The sequence below is a fragment of the Salvia hispanica genome, chromosome 2 (assembly GCF_023119035.1).
Source record: "Salvia hispanica cultivar TCC Black 2014 chromosome 2, UniMelb_Shisp_WGS_1.0, whole genome shotgun sequence".
NCBI classification, from domain to species: domain Eukaryota; kingdom Viridiplantae; phylum Streptophyta; class Magnoliopsida; order Lamiales; family Lamiaceae; genus Salvia; species Salvia hispanica.
In genome coordinates, this window is record NC_062966.1 from 16,734,045 (window position 1) to 16,754,950 (window position 20,906).

At 35.4% G+C, this 20,906-nt stretch overlaps 3 protein-coding genes and 1 pseudogene across 3 annotated transcripts; 2 read left to right on the plus strand and 2 right to left on the minus strand.

Moving 5' to 3' along the window:
* Positions 1 to 3,427: 3,427 nt before the first annotated feature.
* LOC125205101 lies at positions 3,428 to 10,884 on the minus strand (annotated as a pseudogene).
* LOC125205100 (U-box domain-containing protein 43-like) lies at positions 3,681 to 7,148 on the plus strand. Its single transcript, XM_048103917.1, has 4 exons — positions 3,681 to 4,877; positions 5,016 to 5,319; positions 5,409 to 5,893; positions 5,980 to 7,148. Exons 1-4 carry the CDS (start codon positions 3,681 to 3,683, stop codon positions 6,979 to 6,981), a joined length of 2,988 nt encoding a protein of 995 aa, XP_047959874.1. The 3' UTR covers positions 6,982 to 7,148.
* Positions 10,885 to 14,354: 3,470 nt separating the features above from the next.
* Positions 14,355 to 15,114, plus strand: LOC125207688 (protein yippee-like At4g27740). Its single transcript, XM_048107138.1, has 2 exons — positions 14,355 to 14,587; positions 14,800 to 15,114. Exons 1-2 carry the CDS (start codon positions 14,495 to 14,497, stop codon positions 15,022 to 15,024), a joined length of 318 nt encoding a protein of 105 aa, XP_047963095.1. The 5' UTR covers positions 14,355 to 14,494; the 3' UTR covers positions 15,025 to 15,114.
* A 3,219-nt stretch (positions 15,115 to 18,333) lies between these two features.
* LOC125204167 (dof zinc finger protein DOF4.6-like) lies at positions 18,334 to 19,726 on the minus strand. Its single transcript, XM_048102739.1, has 2 exons — positions 19,549 to 19,726; positions 18,334 to 19,163 (listed from the first exon to the last, which is right to left on the minus strand). Exons 1-2 carry the CDS (start codon positions 19,570 to 19,572, stop codon positions 18,552 to 18,554), a joined length of 636 nt encoding a protein of 211 aa, XP_047958696.1. The 5' UTR covers positions 19,573 to 19,726; the 3' UTR covers positions 18,334 to 18,551.
* Between the last annotated feature and the right edge of the window lie 1,180 nt (positions 19,727 to 20,906).

A 20,906-nucleotide genomic window follows, 5' to 3' on the forward strand; every position in this document is an offset into this window, starting at 1 on the left:
CATCAATTTCTTTAATCCTGTTGTGGTGTGTAAGTGTACATGAGTTTTTCGTCACAGATAATTGGTGGATGTTGCAATATAATTAGTTGTCGGGATAAGAACTTCGTTGACGTTTCCTACATATTTGTTCGACGTCGGCCGTTTTCCATTTGGCACTACGGAATTAGTCAGTGCGTTGATAATAAATTTCGAAATATTGTCGTACTACTATACATCAATTTTTACTCGTTTGGTTTGGACACATCCCTAAACACGAAATAGCACGTTGAGTTTCTAGAACCGATGAATTTTTACTCGTTTGGTCTGATCACTTAATTCATTACATATTAAAGTATGAAGAGTATACAATATCGAGGATGACATGAATTTTAATAAAATGTGCATGTATATTGTTTTTTTTCACGTCAATGAGAAATAGTGGGTTAAAGTTGGTAGGCATGGGCACGATTTTTGTGTAGATAAGGACCAATCGTAGAGTATGTTTATTTTATTTTATTTTATTTTTATGAGTATAAAATGCTCAGATCAGAAAAAGGTTAGAAAAAAGTTAGCAGAAGTTCAACTAAGTAGAAGTAAGATAAATCAGCAATATCCTCAAAAGGTTAGCAATGTCCTCTTTGCATTTGATAGTAGAGTATGTATAGCGAGAAATGTCGCTTTTCCTGGCCCGACGCTCTATATAAAACCGGCCCGACAATCAGGCAGACCGCATCCCACCATGTGTTATGGAAGTATCAAACTGCGTGGTCCTCGTTGGACTCAGGAACATAGTCTACTTTGTGCAAGCCATGGTGCATTATATTAGTATTATATATATGAAAATCTTGAGGGCCATCTTCTGATTACCACCATGGTTGCATCTACCATTCTATCTTCTTTTAATTATTCAAGGACTTTCATTTGCAACACCACTGCTTTATTTCATACTCAAGCCTCAATTGGTTTACTTCTAAATAAGTGTTTTCCCCATGATAAGACTCTTCACTATGTTTCAATATAACAATCATCCTTTCCATATTTTATAGTAGTTGAGATATCCGAATTTTGATGGAGATATATAACCTCATCCATGACACCATGCATGATTCTTTTGTAATCAATAATTGTGATTGGGCATCTTTGCCAGAATCTCACACACATTTGGAGTAAAAGGCAGAAAGCAAATCAAACACATATCTATCAACAAATAAGATATATCCCAATAAGATTCAACACAGTTCACATTTAAGCTAGGGTTGACTTCCCTTTATCAATTATACAACTTTATGCACATTAAGATTCATGTCTTGGCCATTATTTGACATTCGAAAGGCAAGTTGATTGACACCAAACAACTACTTAATTTGAGAACTTTTTTAAAATGAGAACTTTGAGAACTTAAAATCATATATACTTTAATGGAGTATTAATTGGCATCACAAAACATACATACCAGCGATATGTTTCGTGATGAAAAATGATAGTAATATATTTGCGAACTGATATAGTCTTGTGTTGTGTCCTGACTTTAAGAAAAGTTTTGAAATGAACCATCTCCCGAGTTACAGTAAATAACTAAATTATTTTATGTAGTTATACAATAATTGGAGTTTCCTAATGCTGCCTTTGGTGTCATGAAATCGCACTCTAACGTGATGTGGCTTCTCGAGTTTTATTATAATTTGTTGTGTCAACTAACTTGATTCCCTTTCTGGAAAGTGTTTAAAACAAACGTGGATTTTTAAACTATCTTTGTCTCATTAATAAAAAAAAAAAAAAACTGATCTAGCTAGTGCATAAAGACATGGATAAGAATCTTTATAGATCACCCATTCTCACCATTTAGAATCCATTGCCCCTCCACCTAATTAATCATAATCTTCCTCCTACTTACTATAATTACTACATCGAAATCTCTAATTAATACATGCCATCTCATAAATAACCAAAAATAGCATATATGTGAGATTCGTTGTTGTTGATGGGGATAACATTATTCGTTGGATGTTGCTGTTTTAGAGCTTTAAAAATTCCTTGTTTTAGCTATATATAGTGAGGGTTCATAGCAGCATTGCTCAACATATGTATGGGGCAGTAAACATGGTGTGATATTGCTTTCGGCTCAGCACGGGCCAGGCCGGTCTGAGCCGAATCAATATCACCCTTGTGTGCTTTCTCCGACGATGGAACAAACGCCAAGCTTCTAGCTAAATCATCCGGTGTTACTCGATTTTGTTTGCACATATGTATATGTGGAGTTTCTTTCAATTTTATTTTGTTGCATATATGTATGTGAAATTCATTTATAACAAGTTTATATTTTGATGCGATCACTTTCGAGCAGCTGGTGCAGTTTTTAAGTATGTAAAGTTGTTCCGAATTTCAGTGCACAAAATTGTTTTGGCGGTTACTGTATTTTGGTTTAAGAAAATTTGCTTGAAATGGCATAAATATTCCAGTTTAATTTATCATATTCTTGATTCAAGGTGTTTGTGCTCAGTACTTTCTGCAACGCATAAAACTCAAAAATCCCACTGCAATACTTTTTGCCATTTTATTCTTATTATCATCATCTTCCATATATTGAATTCCTGACTTGGCCATAGCAAATCAAGGTATAGACGATGAAGTTTTTTGCAGTGGTTTTCTCCGTCTCTACAGACAACACTTTTACACAATGTTTAACAATACAAAGGTTGATACACGATGTTCCCACCTTAAAAATAATCACAATAATTTTGGAGCTTCAAAATCTAATCCATCAATTTTCTTCTCTTTTAAAAATGTTCTTAAAACAGAAAAGCCAAAATATATTAGTGCCGCTGTAGGAATTGTTGAACCCAAGTTTTGACCTTCATGTATTAATGTTCTACCACTAGGACAGATATACTAATATACATAAGAAACTGTTTTTTTTTTTTTGTTTTTTTTTACATAAGATACTGTTTAAAGTAGATCAAAATAAATGGTTACTAAATTTTCAATATATTTTGTGACGGCTATCAACCTTTAAAATACACTAATTTTGGGAGTTGCTTGTGTTTCAAGTTGATGACTAGTACTAGTAAGTATTTTGTTATATTTAGTTAAATGATTTTTAATATTTTACTTTTGGGTTTTAGGAATGAAATACTTGAAATGTAAACTTTAGTACATAATGCGACTCTTTATTTTATTTGTCCGTAGATCCGTTTTTTTGTCCAAATCGTTTATCTTTGCGTAATTGCACCTTTGGTTTATTTTATACTCCGACGCAAAGGCAACACCCTGGAAATTCATCAGATCAAAATTACACCAATTAACACAATGATTGCTTTTAATCAGTTGATCATACTGTTTGATTAGCAAAGATGTAAAAAAAAAAGTTACTACCAATTAATACACTATTCACTCCAATTCCAAATTCCAATATACTACTACTGCTCAATACATGCTTTACTAAAGTCGGTAACCAGAAAACGATTCCATAACGACCTAAAAAGATAGCCACGTCACCGTTTACTCCAACATTGACTCCAAAGTCAAGATTTATGTACATACAAACACAATCACACTCAGAGACACACTTTCTACAAAACCGCGTATGCAAAGTTGATTCTATTTCCCGGAAATTCCAGCTAACTCTTCTTCGCCTCTAGTTTCAACCACGCCGCTAAAAATTCAATCTTCAAAACTGTGATGTGAAGAAATCCAACACTGCAATGGAAAACCACACCTCTCTCGTTGACACAGCTCAATCCATGCTTCAAGCAGTCGCCTTGGCAAGGCAAGTCCTGCTGCACAAGGACAATTTCAAGAGATTCTCTGCTTCCCTCGAGAAAACTGCCATCTTCCTCCAAGAGCTCTCCAAATTCAAAGTCAAGAACTCCGACACCGTCAGCCGCGCTCTCGAGGCCCTCAAACCGGAGGTCGATGCAGCCAAGCAGCTGGCTGCAGACTGCAGCAATGGCAACAAGATTTACCTCCTCTTGAGCTGCAAGAAGATTGTGGAGAAGATGGAGAGCACCAGCAAGAGCATGAGCCGCGCTATGTCGCTCTTCCCGTTGGACTCCTTGGACGTCTCGCCCCAGACGAATCAATGGCTTCTCAATCTCTGCAAGAATATGGAAGAAGCTCAGTATCAAGTCTCTTTGAAGGAGGAAGAGATACTGCAAAAGGTCGAAACCGGATTGGAAGACAGAAGAGCTACTGACCGATCTTTCGCAAGCAATCTGCTCCTTCTCATTGCTGAATCCGTGGGGATTTCATCTGAAGAGTCTGATGATCTAAAGATGGAGTTTGAGAGTTTCAAGAATGATATACAGCATATCGAGTCGAGAAACGAGGCGCTGCGGATGGAGCAGATCATTCTACTGCTCGAAAACGCTGATCTGGTTACTACTCCAAAGGAAAAGGAGATGAAGTACTTCACCAAACGCAACTCGCTGGGGAGGCAGCTGCTAGAGCCTCTCCAGTCGTTCTTTTGCCCAATCACTGGGGATATCATGATGGATCCGGTCGAGACATCATCGGGCTATACGTTTGAGAGAGAGGCGATTGAGAAGTGGTTAGCTTTAGGGAATAGCTTTTGTCCCTTGACTAAGACCCCCTTGAGCAAACTGTCTGTACGGCCGAATAGAACTCTCCGGCAGTCCATCGAGGAGTGGAAGAACAGGAACATCATGATCAGTATTGCTTCCATGAAACCCGATATACAGTCAAGTGATAACCAAGAAGTTGTTAATTGTTTAGCAAAGCTTCATGAATTGTGTGGAAAAAGTGAGCTGCATAGAGAATGGGTGGTTATGGAGGATTACATACCGATAATTGCAGGTCTGCTTCATGATAAAAATAGTGAGACAAGATTGCATGCTTTAGCCATTTTGTTTTCCCTTGCAAAGGATAGTGATAGTAACAAGGTAAGATTGTCCCCATCCCTGTTTTTTAATGCCTGATTTAGTATTCTTAGTTTCATTCAACTGATATTCAGGCCAAAGCTAGCTTGATTTAACTGGTAATTACTGAACACTCAGAGCATTGTAACTTACTTATGTCAGGAGGCGATTGCTAATCATAACGACAGCATCAGGCTCGTTGTTTACTCGCTTGCACGCAAAGTTGAAGAAAGCATGCGGGCACTGCAGCTGCTCTTGGAACTTTCGAGGATTGAAAATGTACGGAATCTCATTGGCGACGTGCAGGGAGGAATACTTCTTCTCGTCACTTTAGCAAACAGCGACGATGCTCAAGCTTCAAAATACGCCCAAGAGCTTCTGGACAGTCTTTCCTTCAATGATAAGAACGTCGTGGAGATGGCAAGGGCGAAATTCTTTAGGCCTCTGTTGCAGCGTCTTTTTGAAGGTACAGCTTCAAAAATAAGTCATCCGAGAAAAAACTGAAAAATTATCATTGCATTTCTAATATTTTTTTATGAGTTGATGCACAAGCAGGACCTGTGGCCATTCAAGTAATTATGGCAGATACATTAGCCGATCTTGAGCTGACTGATCACGACAAGCAGTGTCTTTCTAGAGACGGAGCACTGAAGCCTCTTCTTCAGATGCTTCAGCTCCAAGATATAGAGGTTAAATCAGTAGCTGTAAGAGCTCTAGAGAACCTATCAGGGGTGGCATCAAACGGCATGCAACTGATCAAAGAAGGAGCTAAAAACCAGCTGTTCGAACTGCTCTTCTGTCACGCCCTATCCCAATTGCGCCAACACGTGGCGAAGATAATCATGAATCTAGCAATGTCCACAGCATCCCCGGAAGCTTCTGCAGATCAGATTCGACTTCTGGAAACTGAAGAAGATATTTTCAAGCTATTCTCACTGGTTTCATTTACCGGGCCTGATACACAGGAAACCCTTCTCCGCACCTTCCACGCCTTGTGCAGATCGCCTTCTGGTTTGGACATCAGAAGGGAGTTGAGACAGGTAGACTTCTAGTTTTGACATAAGCATGAAAATTATGTATATTGGTGCTGATTGTATATCTGCGTTATTATGCTGTCGTTCGACAGATCTCTGCTGTGAAAATACTTGTCCAATTATGTGAGCTTGACGACCTTGCTGTGAGGGAAAATGCTGTGAAACTGCTCTATTGTCTGACAGAAGATGGCGATCATCCGACTTTTGAGGAACATGTCAACAGGAGGTGCATTACAACGCTTATCAAAATCATCAACACTTCTGATAGTGAAGACGAGAAAGCTGCTACCATGGGTGTGATCTCTCGCCTCCCCCACAATCCTCAGATGTCCCAGGACCTGTCAGAGTGTGGTGCACTTGAGGTCATCTTTGACTGTCTCAGAAATGTTCGTTCTGCTCACGAAAAAGAGGTGGTCGAAAATGCTGCTGAAGCGCTTTGTCGTTTCACAGTCCCATCAAATCTTGAATGGCAGAAGAGAGTGGCTGAAGCAGGCATTGTTCCTGTACTAGTGAAACTGCTAGCCTCCGGAGCCCCTCCCACGAAAAGAAACGCAGCCATTTCACTAAAACAGCTATCAGAAAGTTCTAGCAACCTGACAACACCAGTCAAAACCAATGGCTTCCTCAGCTGCTGCTTTGCATCATCTGGGGAAGGTATCTGCCCTGTCCACACGGGCATTTGCAGCACGGAGACATCATTCTGCCTTTTGGAGGCAGGTGCTGTGAGACCACTCGTGATGATACTAGGTGAACAAGATTCCCCAGCCTGTGAAGCTTCGTTGGATGCAATCTTAACCTTGATTGAAGGCGTGCAACTACAAAACGGGTGCAAGGTGCTTGAGGATGCTGGTGCAGTGGTTCTGATCATCAAGCTGCTAAACTCGTCTTGCAGCAGCCTGCAGGAGAAAACATTAGGAGCGTTGCAACGGATATTTAGACTCGTTGATTTCAAGACAAAATACGGTAAATCAGCACAAATGTCCCTAGTGGATATCACTCAGAGGGGAAGTAGTAGTACAAAATCATTGGCTGCCAAAATACTTGCCCAGCTGAATGTATTGAATGAGCAGTCTTCCTTTTTTGATGGCACATGAATGCAGAGCAGAAAATGATCATTCTTTACAAGTGAACACTAAGTTTGAGACTGTTTTTTTATAAAACAGCCACAAACCATTTATTTGTAAATAAATTGTTGTATTACAATAATGATGAAGCGCCTTGTCATTTCTTGGCCTCTATTGAATTGCCGGTTGATAGTTGATATGGGATTGCACTGTTATAACCATTGAGAATTCAACCAGATTTAACTATTTCATCGTTTTTAACAAAGAAGTTCTTACAATAGTTAGATCGCAGCTTTTCCTACAATTCTAACTATCACAGCTTTGAAGATAAAAATTTACACCAACAGTTCTCTTAAAGGTAGCCTCCATAATTAGTAACAGCTGGTAAGACAGGAACCAAAGTAAAAGGGAAATGCAAGGACAAAGAGCCTCTAAACAAAATGTGTCGATTGGTGCAAACTCCCTGGATCCTAAGCTAACCATCTGCAGGTCTCTCACGAAACTCCAACTCACCAAACACACTGTGTAAATCATTTCCTCACTCAGTCAGTCCTACACAGAAGCGGTGTTTCATGTTTAGAGCGTTTAATTAATCATCAACGGCTTTCAGTAAAACTCTGATGTCCACTAAACATAGATGGTCAAGCGAAGATGAATAGTAATTTCACCTGTCCAGCCTCAAGCTCGACGTTTCCCACAATGCCCAACCTTTGATCTTGGAGCAGAAAAGCGAGAAAACTTGCCTCAAGTATGATGAGTCACGGTCATGCTCATCAAAAGGGTAACCTGCATTATGGTGCCAACTAGTGTCGCTTCGAATCACAACAAAAACTGGGTACACAAGCACCTGGTTCATGGGCTGTGTATACCACTTAATTATCACAGCTCACTTAACAAATATGGCCATTTAAGCTATTAAAACAGTAAAACCATGAAATTATTAATAGTGGAGTAACATCTTGTTCAAAAGGTACAATGAACAGATCCATATTACTTCAAGATTGAAATGCAGAAGTATAAAAGCAATGTACCACTTTATTTAGTTGATAAACCACCATGATTCCAGTCTCATTTATTATTCAGATAAAATATGCAAGTAGTTCAATAATCAATAATTTAATGATATTGTGGAGACAAAAATTTAATGCAAGATTAACATGAAGTTTATTACATCAAAAGTTCAAAACTGAAGCAGAGTAGTTTTCAGTTTATAGATTGTAATATTTTCACTTGTTTATCAGAATGCATCACTGATTCACTATGACAGGCCAGCTAAGCACTAGTAATTATCTGAAGACTGAAACATATCTTAGCTCAAGAACAACATGGATTCACTGACAATGTTAGTGATTAGCATGACAGCCTTAAGCCAATTATTTGGTTAGGGCATTATATATGGCAATAGCGGAGGCATTAGACCACCAACATGAAAAGGTAAGTCCACCAAAAAAGACAATTTGCAGAATGACTTCCAAACAAACATAATACATTTTTCTAAAGTTGTTCATTTAAAAACCAAGTCCAACTATCCATTTTTCTGTACCGAACCAGGAAGCTTAAGCTCACTCGGAAAGCTTACAGCTGGGTTCAACAAAAAGCAACATGACATTCTCCTTCATCTTAAATTCAAATGACAAACTTGCAGGCATGGACTAAATGCCTAGGCGCATTATCGGGTGCCTGGCTGCTTTGTAGAGGTTATACATCAAATCAAGATTCTCCTACTCATCTCAGTACACTTTGACAATTTCCACAATATAAAAACAACCAATCAAGACAACTCAGAGGTGCTGTGGAATTCAACATTTGCCCTTCGGCAACTAGGGCCTAAGAGCATACTCAAAAACAAGCTTAAATGTGTCGCTCTCCGTGCATAAAGGAGTAGTTGGCTGCTAAACTGCAAGTGCTTGATCAGATGCATGGAGATTTCAACACAGTCTCTTCTTAACTAGGAATAATCCACAATCACACTTTTTATGGAACATCTGAAGGGAGGGGTAAGAATTCATGCTAAGGATGGTTCTACGTAATTACGAAGTCCTATGATTAGCCTACTTAAATATAGAATTTATTATTGACTCAACAAAGAGGTCGTTATGCAAAGGTGTTGAAGGCAAAACCAATATCCTGGACCCTGATTCCTTGTTACCATCAAAATCCATTCCACTGAAGCTACAAGAATCTCGACTGTGTAACGTGGAATGGTCAAAGGCCATAATTCCAACCTCCACAAAAAATAATTCAAATCAGACTCCCTCTCTTCAAGATTTATCCTTCCATGGGCTACAATCCAAGCTAATATATGAAGGAAGAGAATGTGATGAAGGCTAAGATGCATCTAATCCAACAATAGTTTTATCTAGGGAACTCATGATCAATCTTACCTTGTAAAGCACCCATTGCTGTGTCTGCCAGAGCTGGATTATCAAAATCAACTAAGCGAAGCACCACCACCAGGCTGTAAAAATTTAATTTAAAAAAACACCATTAGACTAAAAAAGACAATGATGAAATATTCTAATAGTACAAAAGAATTTCATTCTTACCTATTTTGATTCTTTAGTTATAAGCCTCACTTCCTTGTAGCCTACAAATGGGAGAAATATATCTGCAAACGATAGTTAAGGAAGAAAACTAGTGAAGTATAGTAAACAAAGACACCCATATAATAGAAAGGATACGAGAGACTTCCCTAAGAGTGCAGTCAGCAGGCACTCCCTCCACAAACAAAGTGCTGCTAGCATCGACAGGAAGAGGAATTTCAGGCCATCCTCCAGCTCCCATAGACCGGATTTTTGGAGCTTCTTCTGGGTCTGGCCCTCCCATTCCTAACACATGTGGATCTTTAACATGTCGACCAAGTCCACTGCTCATAGGCCGTCTAGACTTACTGGTGCGCGATGTCATTTTCTGTATATTGAACCACACATACAATTTTAAAACATTTAATGCAGAACATGTAGCCCAACAATTTAACTATACAAAGGAAGCAAAGGTCATACCGCCCTGGCAAGGTAGCAATCATAATAACAACAAGCATTCCTTCCCTATCCTCATGTTAGGTCTACTAGGAATATCTACATTATAAAACAACACAAGAAAGGGAAAACCCAACGACATTACATAGACCGAAACGACACACTGAATCACCAAATCACGATTCTTGAAAAAAGTCTAATAAGATTATACTCCCACCATCCCACAATAAGAGCCACATTTTGTCATTTCGGTCCGTCCCACAATAAGAGTCACATTTCACTTTTACCATAAAATTGTAGTATGCAGGTCCTACACTCCACTAACTCACTTCACTCACATTCTACTATAAAGCCAATAAAAAAAAAGTGGATCCCATGTTCCACAAACTTTTCCAACTCACTATTCTTTACATTTCTTAAAACTCGTGCCCACATCAAACGTGACTCCTATTTTAGGAGGACGGAGGGAGTTTAACTTATTAGCGAATCTATTTCCTACATCTCCATACATACAAGAACGGAATTGCCTCAGATCATGCTTATTTTGAAATAAAATGAACTAAACTAAATCAAGATCAATTGTACAATGCCCAATTACATTTCCAAGAAAGCGAAAAATACAAGGCAGAAACCAATCGGTTGATTCGCATAAGCACACAGCGAATGATGGATAAAGACTGAAGAGATGTATACCATAATCAGTACGGTGTCGTTTAAAGACGGGAGAGGGAAGCTCAGCCGCCTGCTGCTCGCAGTCGTCGTACCTCCAATATTTATCCACCATATTTATTCTCAATTAATAAACGGAATCAAAAGAATGTGAGATCAAAATCTTGAACCAATTGGCGGGAAGTAGAGCTCTAGATGCTGGATTTCCATTTTCCACAAATAGACAGCCCTTTATTCAGAAACACTGCTATTGAGATTTCTCAAGTTAATTTTCCATTTTTTCCCCTTTTTTGTCAATATACCGTTAAATTAGTTATTAATGGAGTAACAAATTATTTTAAATCAATAATCACTATGGATCTACTTTAATTTAAAGGTCAGAATAGGCTGTCACTTATGTTTTTTTTTGTTAATTTATGTTTGTAATTAGTTGATTTTATAACTAAAAGTTTGATTAGCCGGTGATTTGGTAGTCTTCTGATGAAAGAGATCACAACCATCAATTCTTTATTTTTATTTTTTTTGTGTTATTTTGCTTTTACTCTTTGTAAATTGTTATACTCCGTATTTAAAATTTTATTAATACATGAATGTAATTACAGGTACTAACTTTAAAAAACTATTTGTTGAATTTATTGAATTTACAACAATTTAAGGAATTTTATATTTCAGTTAAATCAAAAGTCTAATTAAAAAAAAATACTGCTCTATATACACTCAAAAGATACTCCGAGCATCTGCTGAATAATTTACCAATTTATTCTTCAGTACTCTATCTGTCCCATAAAAGATGTCACAATTGTGGGTTGACATGAGATTTTAGAAAGTTTTATTTTGTGTGTTAAAATGAATAGAGAAAATATTTTTATATAGTATATTATTTTAAGAGAGAACTTTTCCAAAAATAAAAATTAAAGACAAACTAAAAAGGAAAATGAGCCATCTTTATATGATAGACGAAATACTTGTAATGGACTTCACACTCTACTTAATTATGCTATATAAGTATGATTCATATTTCATTAACCTTACCCACCCATTTTTCATTAAAATTCTAAAAATTGAGCCGATTCACATCTAATAATAGATGAAGGGAGTTACTTCCCTCTGTCCCACAAAATTTGTCCAAATTTGACCTGACGCGAGCTTTAAGAAATTGTTTGATTTTGTATTAAATGGAGGTGCATAGTGGAATATGAAGGAACTGGTAGCGGAAACGCTCAAATAAATCAATTACACAATAATTCTGATCTATTTAGCAGATTATTTAGACAAATTATATTCGCGTAATTATCACATGTATCATGCTCATAACTCAAATAAAACATGCTTTAAATTAATTGAAACCTAAAACATGCTTTTCTACGGTTTAGCCATTATACCTTGATGATTCTCCAAAGAATCGAAGATAGCTAGCGCCTTCTCCACGTGAAGATCTTTAGTACAAAACCACGGATCTTTTGTCTAGTTCCCGGACTGTAAACTGATATCAGGGTGAACTGATCTCACCAGTGTACTAGGACTTAAATAAAGAAGACGGAAAATCTTTCCCACGAAGGAGAAGAAAGAGGAAATTTTCGTCCTCTTCAAAAAAGAGAGGGGGACGAAATTTTGTGAAAAAAATAAGTGTGTTTTCTGTCTCCTTTATTCTCTTATTTATAATAAGTCACATATTGGGCCCAGACAGGGATCTATGGAAGGCTTTGGATATGGGCTCCTCCAAATAGCTTTTTACTAATTAAATTAAACCCAATTTAATATAAGCTTATAATTGGAATATTACGAGCAGCCACTACAGAATTAATATTGCATTCCCCATCCAAATCCGAAATTACAAGTACTTCGGGTTTCCATTGCTTGATATTTATTTCCTGGGCTTAAGATAGAAATATCCATTAATTAATTATTGTCTGCTATGGACTTAATTAATTAATATCTTATTTATTCCAAGAGAGGACTCAACAAGAAAATCTTACTCCCTCCGTCCCAAGAAAAATGACTTCTTTCTTGGGCGGCACGAGATTTTATGCAGTTATATTTTGTGTGGTAAGAGGAGAGAGTAAAGTAAGAGAGAGAGAATAAAGTAGAGATAAAGGTGTTTCCATTTTAAGTAATGAGTCATCTTGATTGGGACAAACCAAAAAGGAAAGTGAGTCATCTTCAATGGGACGGAGGGAGTATTTATTATTCATAGAGTAATTAAACTCCAACTAGCTAGGTTCGAATAATAAAACCTTATTTCAAGCTTCTCTTGAGGATGTTATCAAACAAGACTCACCTCGCAAACGATTCAATATAATAGCAATCCTAGCACCGCTAGATATTAATCATCACTACCCAATATACCAAGCTTATTGGGTTGCGAAAAACCCGCACCATTTGGTAAGTCAAAGTAGTGCATAATCAATACCGTATGCTCTATGCTAACGTACATTGATTAAGAAATAATAATTTACAAGACCTCGTCTTTCGGTAGATAGCATAAAGAATGTCTCGCTGTTAGATCCATTCAGTCCTATACCACACCAACGTCATCTTATTTTAGTAAGGCTTAGAAATAATCGAACCGACATTGCAACCTTTCACAATAGGTAGTCTAAGCCTATCTGGGTTGTGAAATTCTTCTTTTTTTTGTTCAGAACTGACCGTGTATTACCTTAAAGTGAACGACGCCCACAATCGGTCTACTAAAACAAAGACTTAGACTTTGTTAAGTTACTTATACATTTAAACATGTAATAAACATCCATTAAATGGAAAACATAACAACATTATGACAAAAATAATCTGTTTATTCCTTTAGAAAATAAAATAAGAGTTTTAACAGTATTCAATCACTCGAAAGGTGATTTCTAGTATACAAACTCTAACAAAATAAGAGTGTCACATTGAGGAGATTGAAATGTGTATTTAATGTCTATTTTTGGAAATATTCCAATTATGACAAACTTTGTGGGATGGACGGAAATGGTAAAATAGGACAAACTTTGTAAGACGGGGAGAGTATAATGTAATACTAATAATGGAAGAGAAATAGAGAATAGATGAATGAATTTGAAATTGAGACAAATTAATATGAAGAATAATATGACAATCAACTCTCAAAATTAGATTTATAATGAAATCCAGTTTTTGATCAAAATTTCTCTTCTAACGAATAAGTTGATGGATCAAAGTCATACTCGCGACAACTTAAAAAATCTCTGTAACTTGGGTTGCAAGAGTCTTGTTTGACTTTTATGGGCCAAAAACTCATTAGTCATGCACGCTATGGTGTCTCATTGGCCATAAGCAATTCATAGTCATAATTGATGACATTTTGATAATATTGGAGTCGTCGGCAGGACTGTATCTTGAGATTAAATATATAATCTGTTTAGTTTATAAAATTTAATCTTATAATTCAATTTTAATTAAATAGTTATATAGTAGTATTTAATCATAGTACACCCTCCAACTAATATAATCTTATAATTCAATCATAAATTATATTTTAATACTACTATCTTATCTACAAAACCTAATACTTAAATATGTAATGCGTTTAGTTTATAAAATTTAAGCTTATAATTCAATTTTAAATAAATAATCATACACTACTTAATCATAGTTAATCCCTCTAACTAAAATAATTTCATAATTTAATCTTAAATTATGTTTTGATACTATTATATTATCTAGAAAACCTACCCCCACCTATATAAATAGAGTAATAGTTTCCGTGAAGAAATTGGATACCCATAAGTTAGCAAGTCAAGGTCTATCTTGTATCCACCAATCAGCAATCACTCTTCAGTCTATAATTTGATTCAAGCAAATCAAATTACAAAATCACAAATAAAAACTCAAATTCTTGAAGCATAGATATATCTATTTGATTTGGGAATTGGGATATTATGGATGAGAGCGGAGGCCGTCCACTCTACAGTTGCAGAAACTGCCGGAATCCTGTTGCCTTACATGCTTATCTTGAATCCAAAAAGTTTAAGGTCATTATTCATTTTTTGTTTACTATGTTCAATATATGTAATCAGTATTATGTAGTATATCATGATCAAAGCAGTAGTTCCGAAATTTCAAATTCCCCTAATTGATTTATGCTATGTCCGTGTTTTCCATATTAATTTATTTGTAAATGGATTGAGGTGTATAATTTGAAAGAAAATTGATGTAGGGCTAAGTATAGTGTTTATTGAAATAGGCAAAATCTGGGGAGGCGTATTTGTTTAGGCAGGCAATGAATGTTGTGGTTGGAGCAAAGGAAGTGAGGCAACTTATGACTGGTGACTACGCAATCGCAAAGATATTCTGCCGCACGTGCGGAGACGAAATGGGCTGGACTTATCTCACTGCTTTTGATGCCCGACAGAAATACAAGGAGGGCAAATACATTCTCGAGAAAGCTAAGATTCTCAAACAATACTGAGAAGATTTGTTGTTGGAATGTTTGCTTGTAAGATATTGCTGTGTGTGTGATGGATTTTGAATAAATACTGTATTACGAATTTCGACCTTAGCCCAATTTTGTTTTAAGTTGGACCACTGAATCTGATCCTAGACATCAAATGGGCCTGAAGGCTGGGTTCCCAGCTCGATGTCGAGCCCTTCTTGGTTTAATTATCTAAGTTGAGTCATAGGTTTTACTCAACTATACAATTTCAACAAAAATACTCCTATATAAAATTTTTTAGTAGGATCAAATTTTTAGTCAATTTCATAATATTTAAAAACAAGCAATTATAACAACTGAACGAAGGCTAAATAGAATAGCTCTTATTTTTCCACCATGATGAATACTCCCTCCACTAACCCAATTCACTTACATTTTATTACTCCCTCCGTCCCAGTTTTATAGTCACATTTTGCCATAAAATTCCGTCCCACATTTATAGTCACATTTAGAAATTTCCATATTTGAACATAAAATTTTACTCCATTATTCACTAAAATTACATCCAAATGTCATTATCAACACAAAAACATACCAAAACAAAAATAAAAAACCAAAAAGTCAAAAAGAGACCCACCTTCAACCAACCCACTTCATTTATTACACACTTCATCCTCCCACTTCATTTATTACACACTCCACTATCTCACTCCTCCATCTCACTTCATTAATTACACACTCCACCAATTCCTTAAAACTTGTGTCATAACTAAATGTGACTATAAATTTGGGATGAAGTGAGTATAAACCAATATAAAAAAAATGGGTCCCACACTCCACTAACTTTTTCAATCAACTATTCTTTACATTTTTTAAAATTCGTGTCCGGTCAAAGTGTGACTCTTAATCGGGGACGGAGGGAGTATTATTTAGATCTTGAAATTCTGAATTTTATGGGTTAATGATACCGCACAATGATAAGCTACCTTTTATTTTTTTTATACATTATTTATATATATTTTTGCGACGCATTAATTTTATAAATGATTTAAAATCAAAATTCGGTTTGTTCATTTTCTCTATAACTAAAAATAGTTGAATAAGATACCAAATAGAGCTTTGATGCTAAATGTGATCAAACGAAAACGATGCTCACTTGCAAGTTGTTGGATAACATTTCTTCTATGCAAAATATGTGCATGTCTAAACTAAAAATCTTAATTTGTTTTTTAAAGAAAGATAAATTACAATTATTTATATGTATTTGTTAATAAAAGATAAGAATCCTTTCAAATCTAAACTTGTTGCAAATGATGTCATTTATTTGAGAAATGTGGGTATGAATAGTCCAATGAAATAAAAGGGCGAAATACTATAAAATAAAAAAATAAAAAAAAATAGTGGCGAGCGTGTGGCGACATAATTTCATAATTTCTTAATTTCTTAAAAAAAAATAAAAAAAATAGAGGATAGTTGTTGAGCACGCTTGCCGGAAGGAATGTTTGTGGCCCCATAATTTCTTAATTTGCTGCATCTTCACTTCACTTTAGGTATTTGATTAATCCATACATAACATAATCATCAACATCATAAACCCAATCAAATCACAACTCAGATATTCTTTTAATAAATTAGTTAGATCACGATTTCCCTATTTATATCATTCCATCAAATTCAAGGTCTTCATACTTTGTTAAAGTCCATCAATTGTCGTTTATTTATAATGGGCCGGGGTTACACCACCTGTCGTTTTCACCAATGACTATAATTTATAACCTTAATTAATATTATTACTAAGTGGTATTCGATTCATCAGACATCATTAATTGTTTCAAGATCATTATCAATCAGTACTAATATCGATCAGGATCAAGGGCTGTACTTTAATTAGTTAGCGTTGTATGCCATATATAGAGATCTTGCCGTCTGTATATATATATGTTGGACTTTTTTCATTGCAACAAATTCAGTCCCTCCAATAATAATTTAACTACTAGTAAGCTAGTAACTACTCCTGTTACTATACCTTTTATTTGTCCTACAAAAAGTGACGGAGATATTTTTTTCGAGTAGAGAGCTGGTTTAGAGATCAATAAAACACAAATTTAGAGACGTAATTACATGTATTGGATAATTTTGAAAAATAATCAGAATTGAGGACGAAAAGCAAATTCATCCCTAAGTTGAGGATATAAATGTCCACTAAATCTTAATATTTTGCGTTTTTGAGAAGCTTTTATTTGCGTCCCTTTTTAGTTGGGACACTAAGATTGAAGACGTTTTCTAAAGTATAGATAGAGCATTTAGAAAATACTCCAAATAACGTTTTTAATTGACTAAAAAAATGTCTAGGACATTTTTGTGGTAGTGAAAACAAAATCATACGTATATACTAATTGTGAGTGTACTGATAAGCTGTATATTTGTCTCCATAGATGCACATAAAAAAAGTTCATTTTATTATACTCCACTGGTGTACGTGAATATCACTGATTCTCATTTTATAGAAGTAATTAAATGAAAAAAGAAAAAAAGATTTCTTTATTAATTAAAGATGTACAGTATAAAGAGTGCAAGTGACATTCCACAAGAAAAATATAGGTATTACTATATTGTGTCAGTAGATCGAGGGGCTCTCATTTAAGAGCGCTCAAATCTTACAACTTTCTTTGTTCCATCACTAGTGCTCTATCATCAACCATGTGATGTAAAGGTATGCATGCTATTATTATAGATATGTGATTATCAAAAAGGATTGGACAATTGAACATTATATACAAATCATATAGTATCACACAATCCTTATGCTTCACATTAAGTAGTTACACATTCTAGGAGCTAGAAAAGATTTTTAAATTTTTATAGTGTCATTTACATATAAACACAAATGATATAGTACTATGTGCTTACACAAGCAAGGGATTTAAAGTCTTCAAGTCCCTCCTAAAGTATATAAGAAATTCACAATTAAACTATCAAAATTAAGATTAGAAGATTAGATATATGTGTTTAATTATGTTATTAGCATTGGTTGTGTTGTTGGTATGTACTAGTACAGTTATAGTATAAACATGAAAAAGGTAAAGAAGCATTTTCTTATTATATGATCATGGCAATGGCATCAACTGGAAACTTAAAACATGGAGTAGATACATTAGTACATACATTAAATAGGGGAAAGTGAGATCGATGATGAGAAAGTAGCAAAGATGGTACATGCACAGAAAACAAAGATAAACGATACCAGAAAAAGGGTGGCGACATTTACCTTTTGACATGACAAAGCACAAGAATACCCAATACCAAGTGGCAATATGCATATATATATGGATCAACACATGCATCGATCGACCTATATGGAGTATATATAATAAACATGAGTTGTACTCTCAGCTATACTGATCGTACCACTCATCAGTCATCACCATTTAAATCAATCAAGAACAAATTAAATCCATCAACACAAACTAGTAAACATTACTATATCTTGACTAAACATTGTTAATTAAGATGAAATATATAGTAGTAGTAGTAGTAGTAAACGATTAATTACGTACATAGTTTCACCATGAACCGCCGGGGAGCATCCCGGTCCAAAATCCGTTCGAATCACGCTCAATTTCTTGATTTCCAACCGCTTCAAACGGGAAAATGATCGGTGGATCGCCTTGAACTGCTTGCTGTAAGTTCCCAAACCGGTTTTCGAGAGGGAAACCGGAGGAGACCACCGGGTTGGAATTGTGAACCGGAGCAGAAATGATTGAGCTGAGCAAATTAGGGTTTTGAGGTTGGAGAGTGAATGGCAAAGCCACTAGCTCAGAAATTCCACTGTAGAGAGGCGGATCGTGGTAAGATTGTTTCCCATCGTGGATCTTAGGGTTTTGAATTTGAGGTGGTGGGGCCAATTTCTTTGTGGAAGATGAAGAAGAAGAAGAAGAAGAAGAAGATCTTTTGTTTTTTCTAGAGCTTCCACCAACTGGGACATTTCTGAGAGTTCCACCTTCAGTCCAATACCTTCTGCAGCTCTTACAAAAGTACCTAGGTTGGGAGAGGCTGTAATTGTTGTAATAGCAAAACTTTGTGTTGGTGGATTTGCATCTTGGGCAGTTCAAAGGCTGTTCCTTTTGTGGCCTTGGCTTCTTCTCTGAGTTTCTTGAGCATTCAACTCCAATTCCCTGATTAAATAAGAAAAGTATGCATCATCACTGAAATCCTTGCAATTTGGGGATTAAAGAACAAGGAAAAGCAAACAAGGAGGAGGAAACAAAGGAAATTAAAGGAGCATAGCTTTTTCTTTTTGTCTATCGAAAAAGGAAAAGTGGTTGCTTTAAGACATGAAAACACAAGCAAAGCAAAACCTAACAATTAAACTCAAAAGTAAAAGGGAAAGTCTGCAGATAAAGTGATGGACTTTAATTTAAAAAAAGGGGTTGAAGAAAGAGAGGAAAAGAACAAGTTATCTCCAAGTCCAAAGCAAAAGGACATGCTACATAAAAATCACAAAGGTCTCTCAAGATGGTGATGTTATGATGATGTATGTATTTATTTTCTTCTTGTTACCTGTGGCCACTGAGCAGCATCCATTAATTACACAGGTAGAGGTGGAGAAAGAGATCGATGCAGAGAGAGGGAAGAGAGAGAGAGAGATTAGGGATTGGTTTTTGAGTGGGGTGGGAGGGATAGAAAGAGCTACTTTTGGGAAGGGGGAAAAGAGAGAAAGGTACGTAGTGTTTGGCGGTTGCAAATGTTGGTTTGCTGTAGAAATGTGCCCGCTGGTGGTGGGCGAAAAGCTTTGGAATTCCCAGCTGGGATGTTGCTTTCTCCACTTGCCCATTTTCTTTATACTAGTAATTTTTTTTTATTTCTTTCATGTTTTATTGTCTATTGTTTTAAATGTATGGAGTAGTTTTTATAAATAATATTACTTTCTAATGAAAAAATAGTAAACTATGAAAAATAGAACACTACAAAAAAAAAGGTTGGAGTGTATGCCAAGCTCTCGTTAATTACCGATAGAAAATAGTGTTACTGACAGATTTGACGGATACACAACTAAAAACACATATCTTATTGACGAAAATTTTTCGTCAGTAATTTACCCAAGGAAAAATAGGGATTACCAATGAAAATTTCCAGTGATAAAAATTGTTGTTTTTTGTAGTTGAGATAACAAGTAATTAAGGTATTGTTAATGAATAATAGGATAAATGTTAAAAAAAAATACTATAAATAAAAATAATTAATTTTTATGGACCAATTAAAATACAAAAACACAAGTGTTAGTTGTGGACAGAAGAATAATTCTATAAGTAGGGTATATAACAGTTCAGGTTTCTTACACATTTATTTAAAATAGTTTATTTCATTGATATAAATATGTAGAACATACATGTCATTTACTACTTATAAATTATCAAGAAAATCATTATGTTAAGTCATATTTTAGTTAAAAAAGAGTCATATTTTAGTTCATTTAACAACTTTAAAAATCAGTTCGAAGAGTCATATTTTAGTTCATTTAACAACTTTAAAAATCAGTTCGAAGCAATGAAATTTGGATCTGTTCACAATTATATATGTTCACAATTATATATCTTAGTACTGTATTAAAAAATGAATACATTATCGATGTTTATATAGTATAAATTCTTTAAAAATGGTGTTTATACTTTATACGGTATAAATTTCTAACTTAAAACAATACTTGGGAGTGTACATTCGCTCATGGTGATGACTCAGGTACGATTCCAACTATCATACCACGCAATTGGATATATTGCAAACATATTCAAACTTTAAGATTTTGTTAGCTTTATTTTTATGTCTATGATAAACCCAATTTCACCAAATTTCATAATTTCTATTTTAACTTAATCTATATTTCTTAGACTTGCCCAAGGTTTACCGAACCGGCGGTT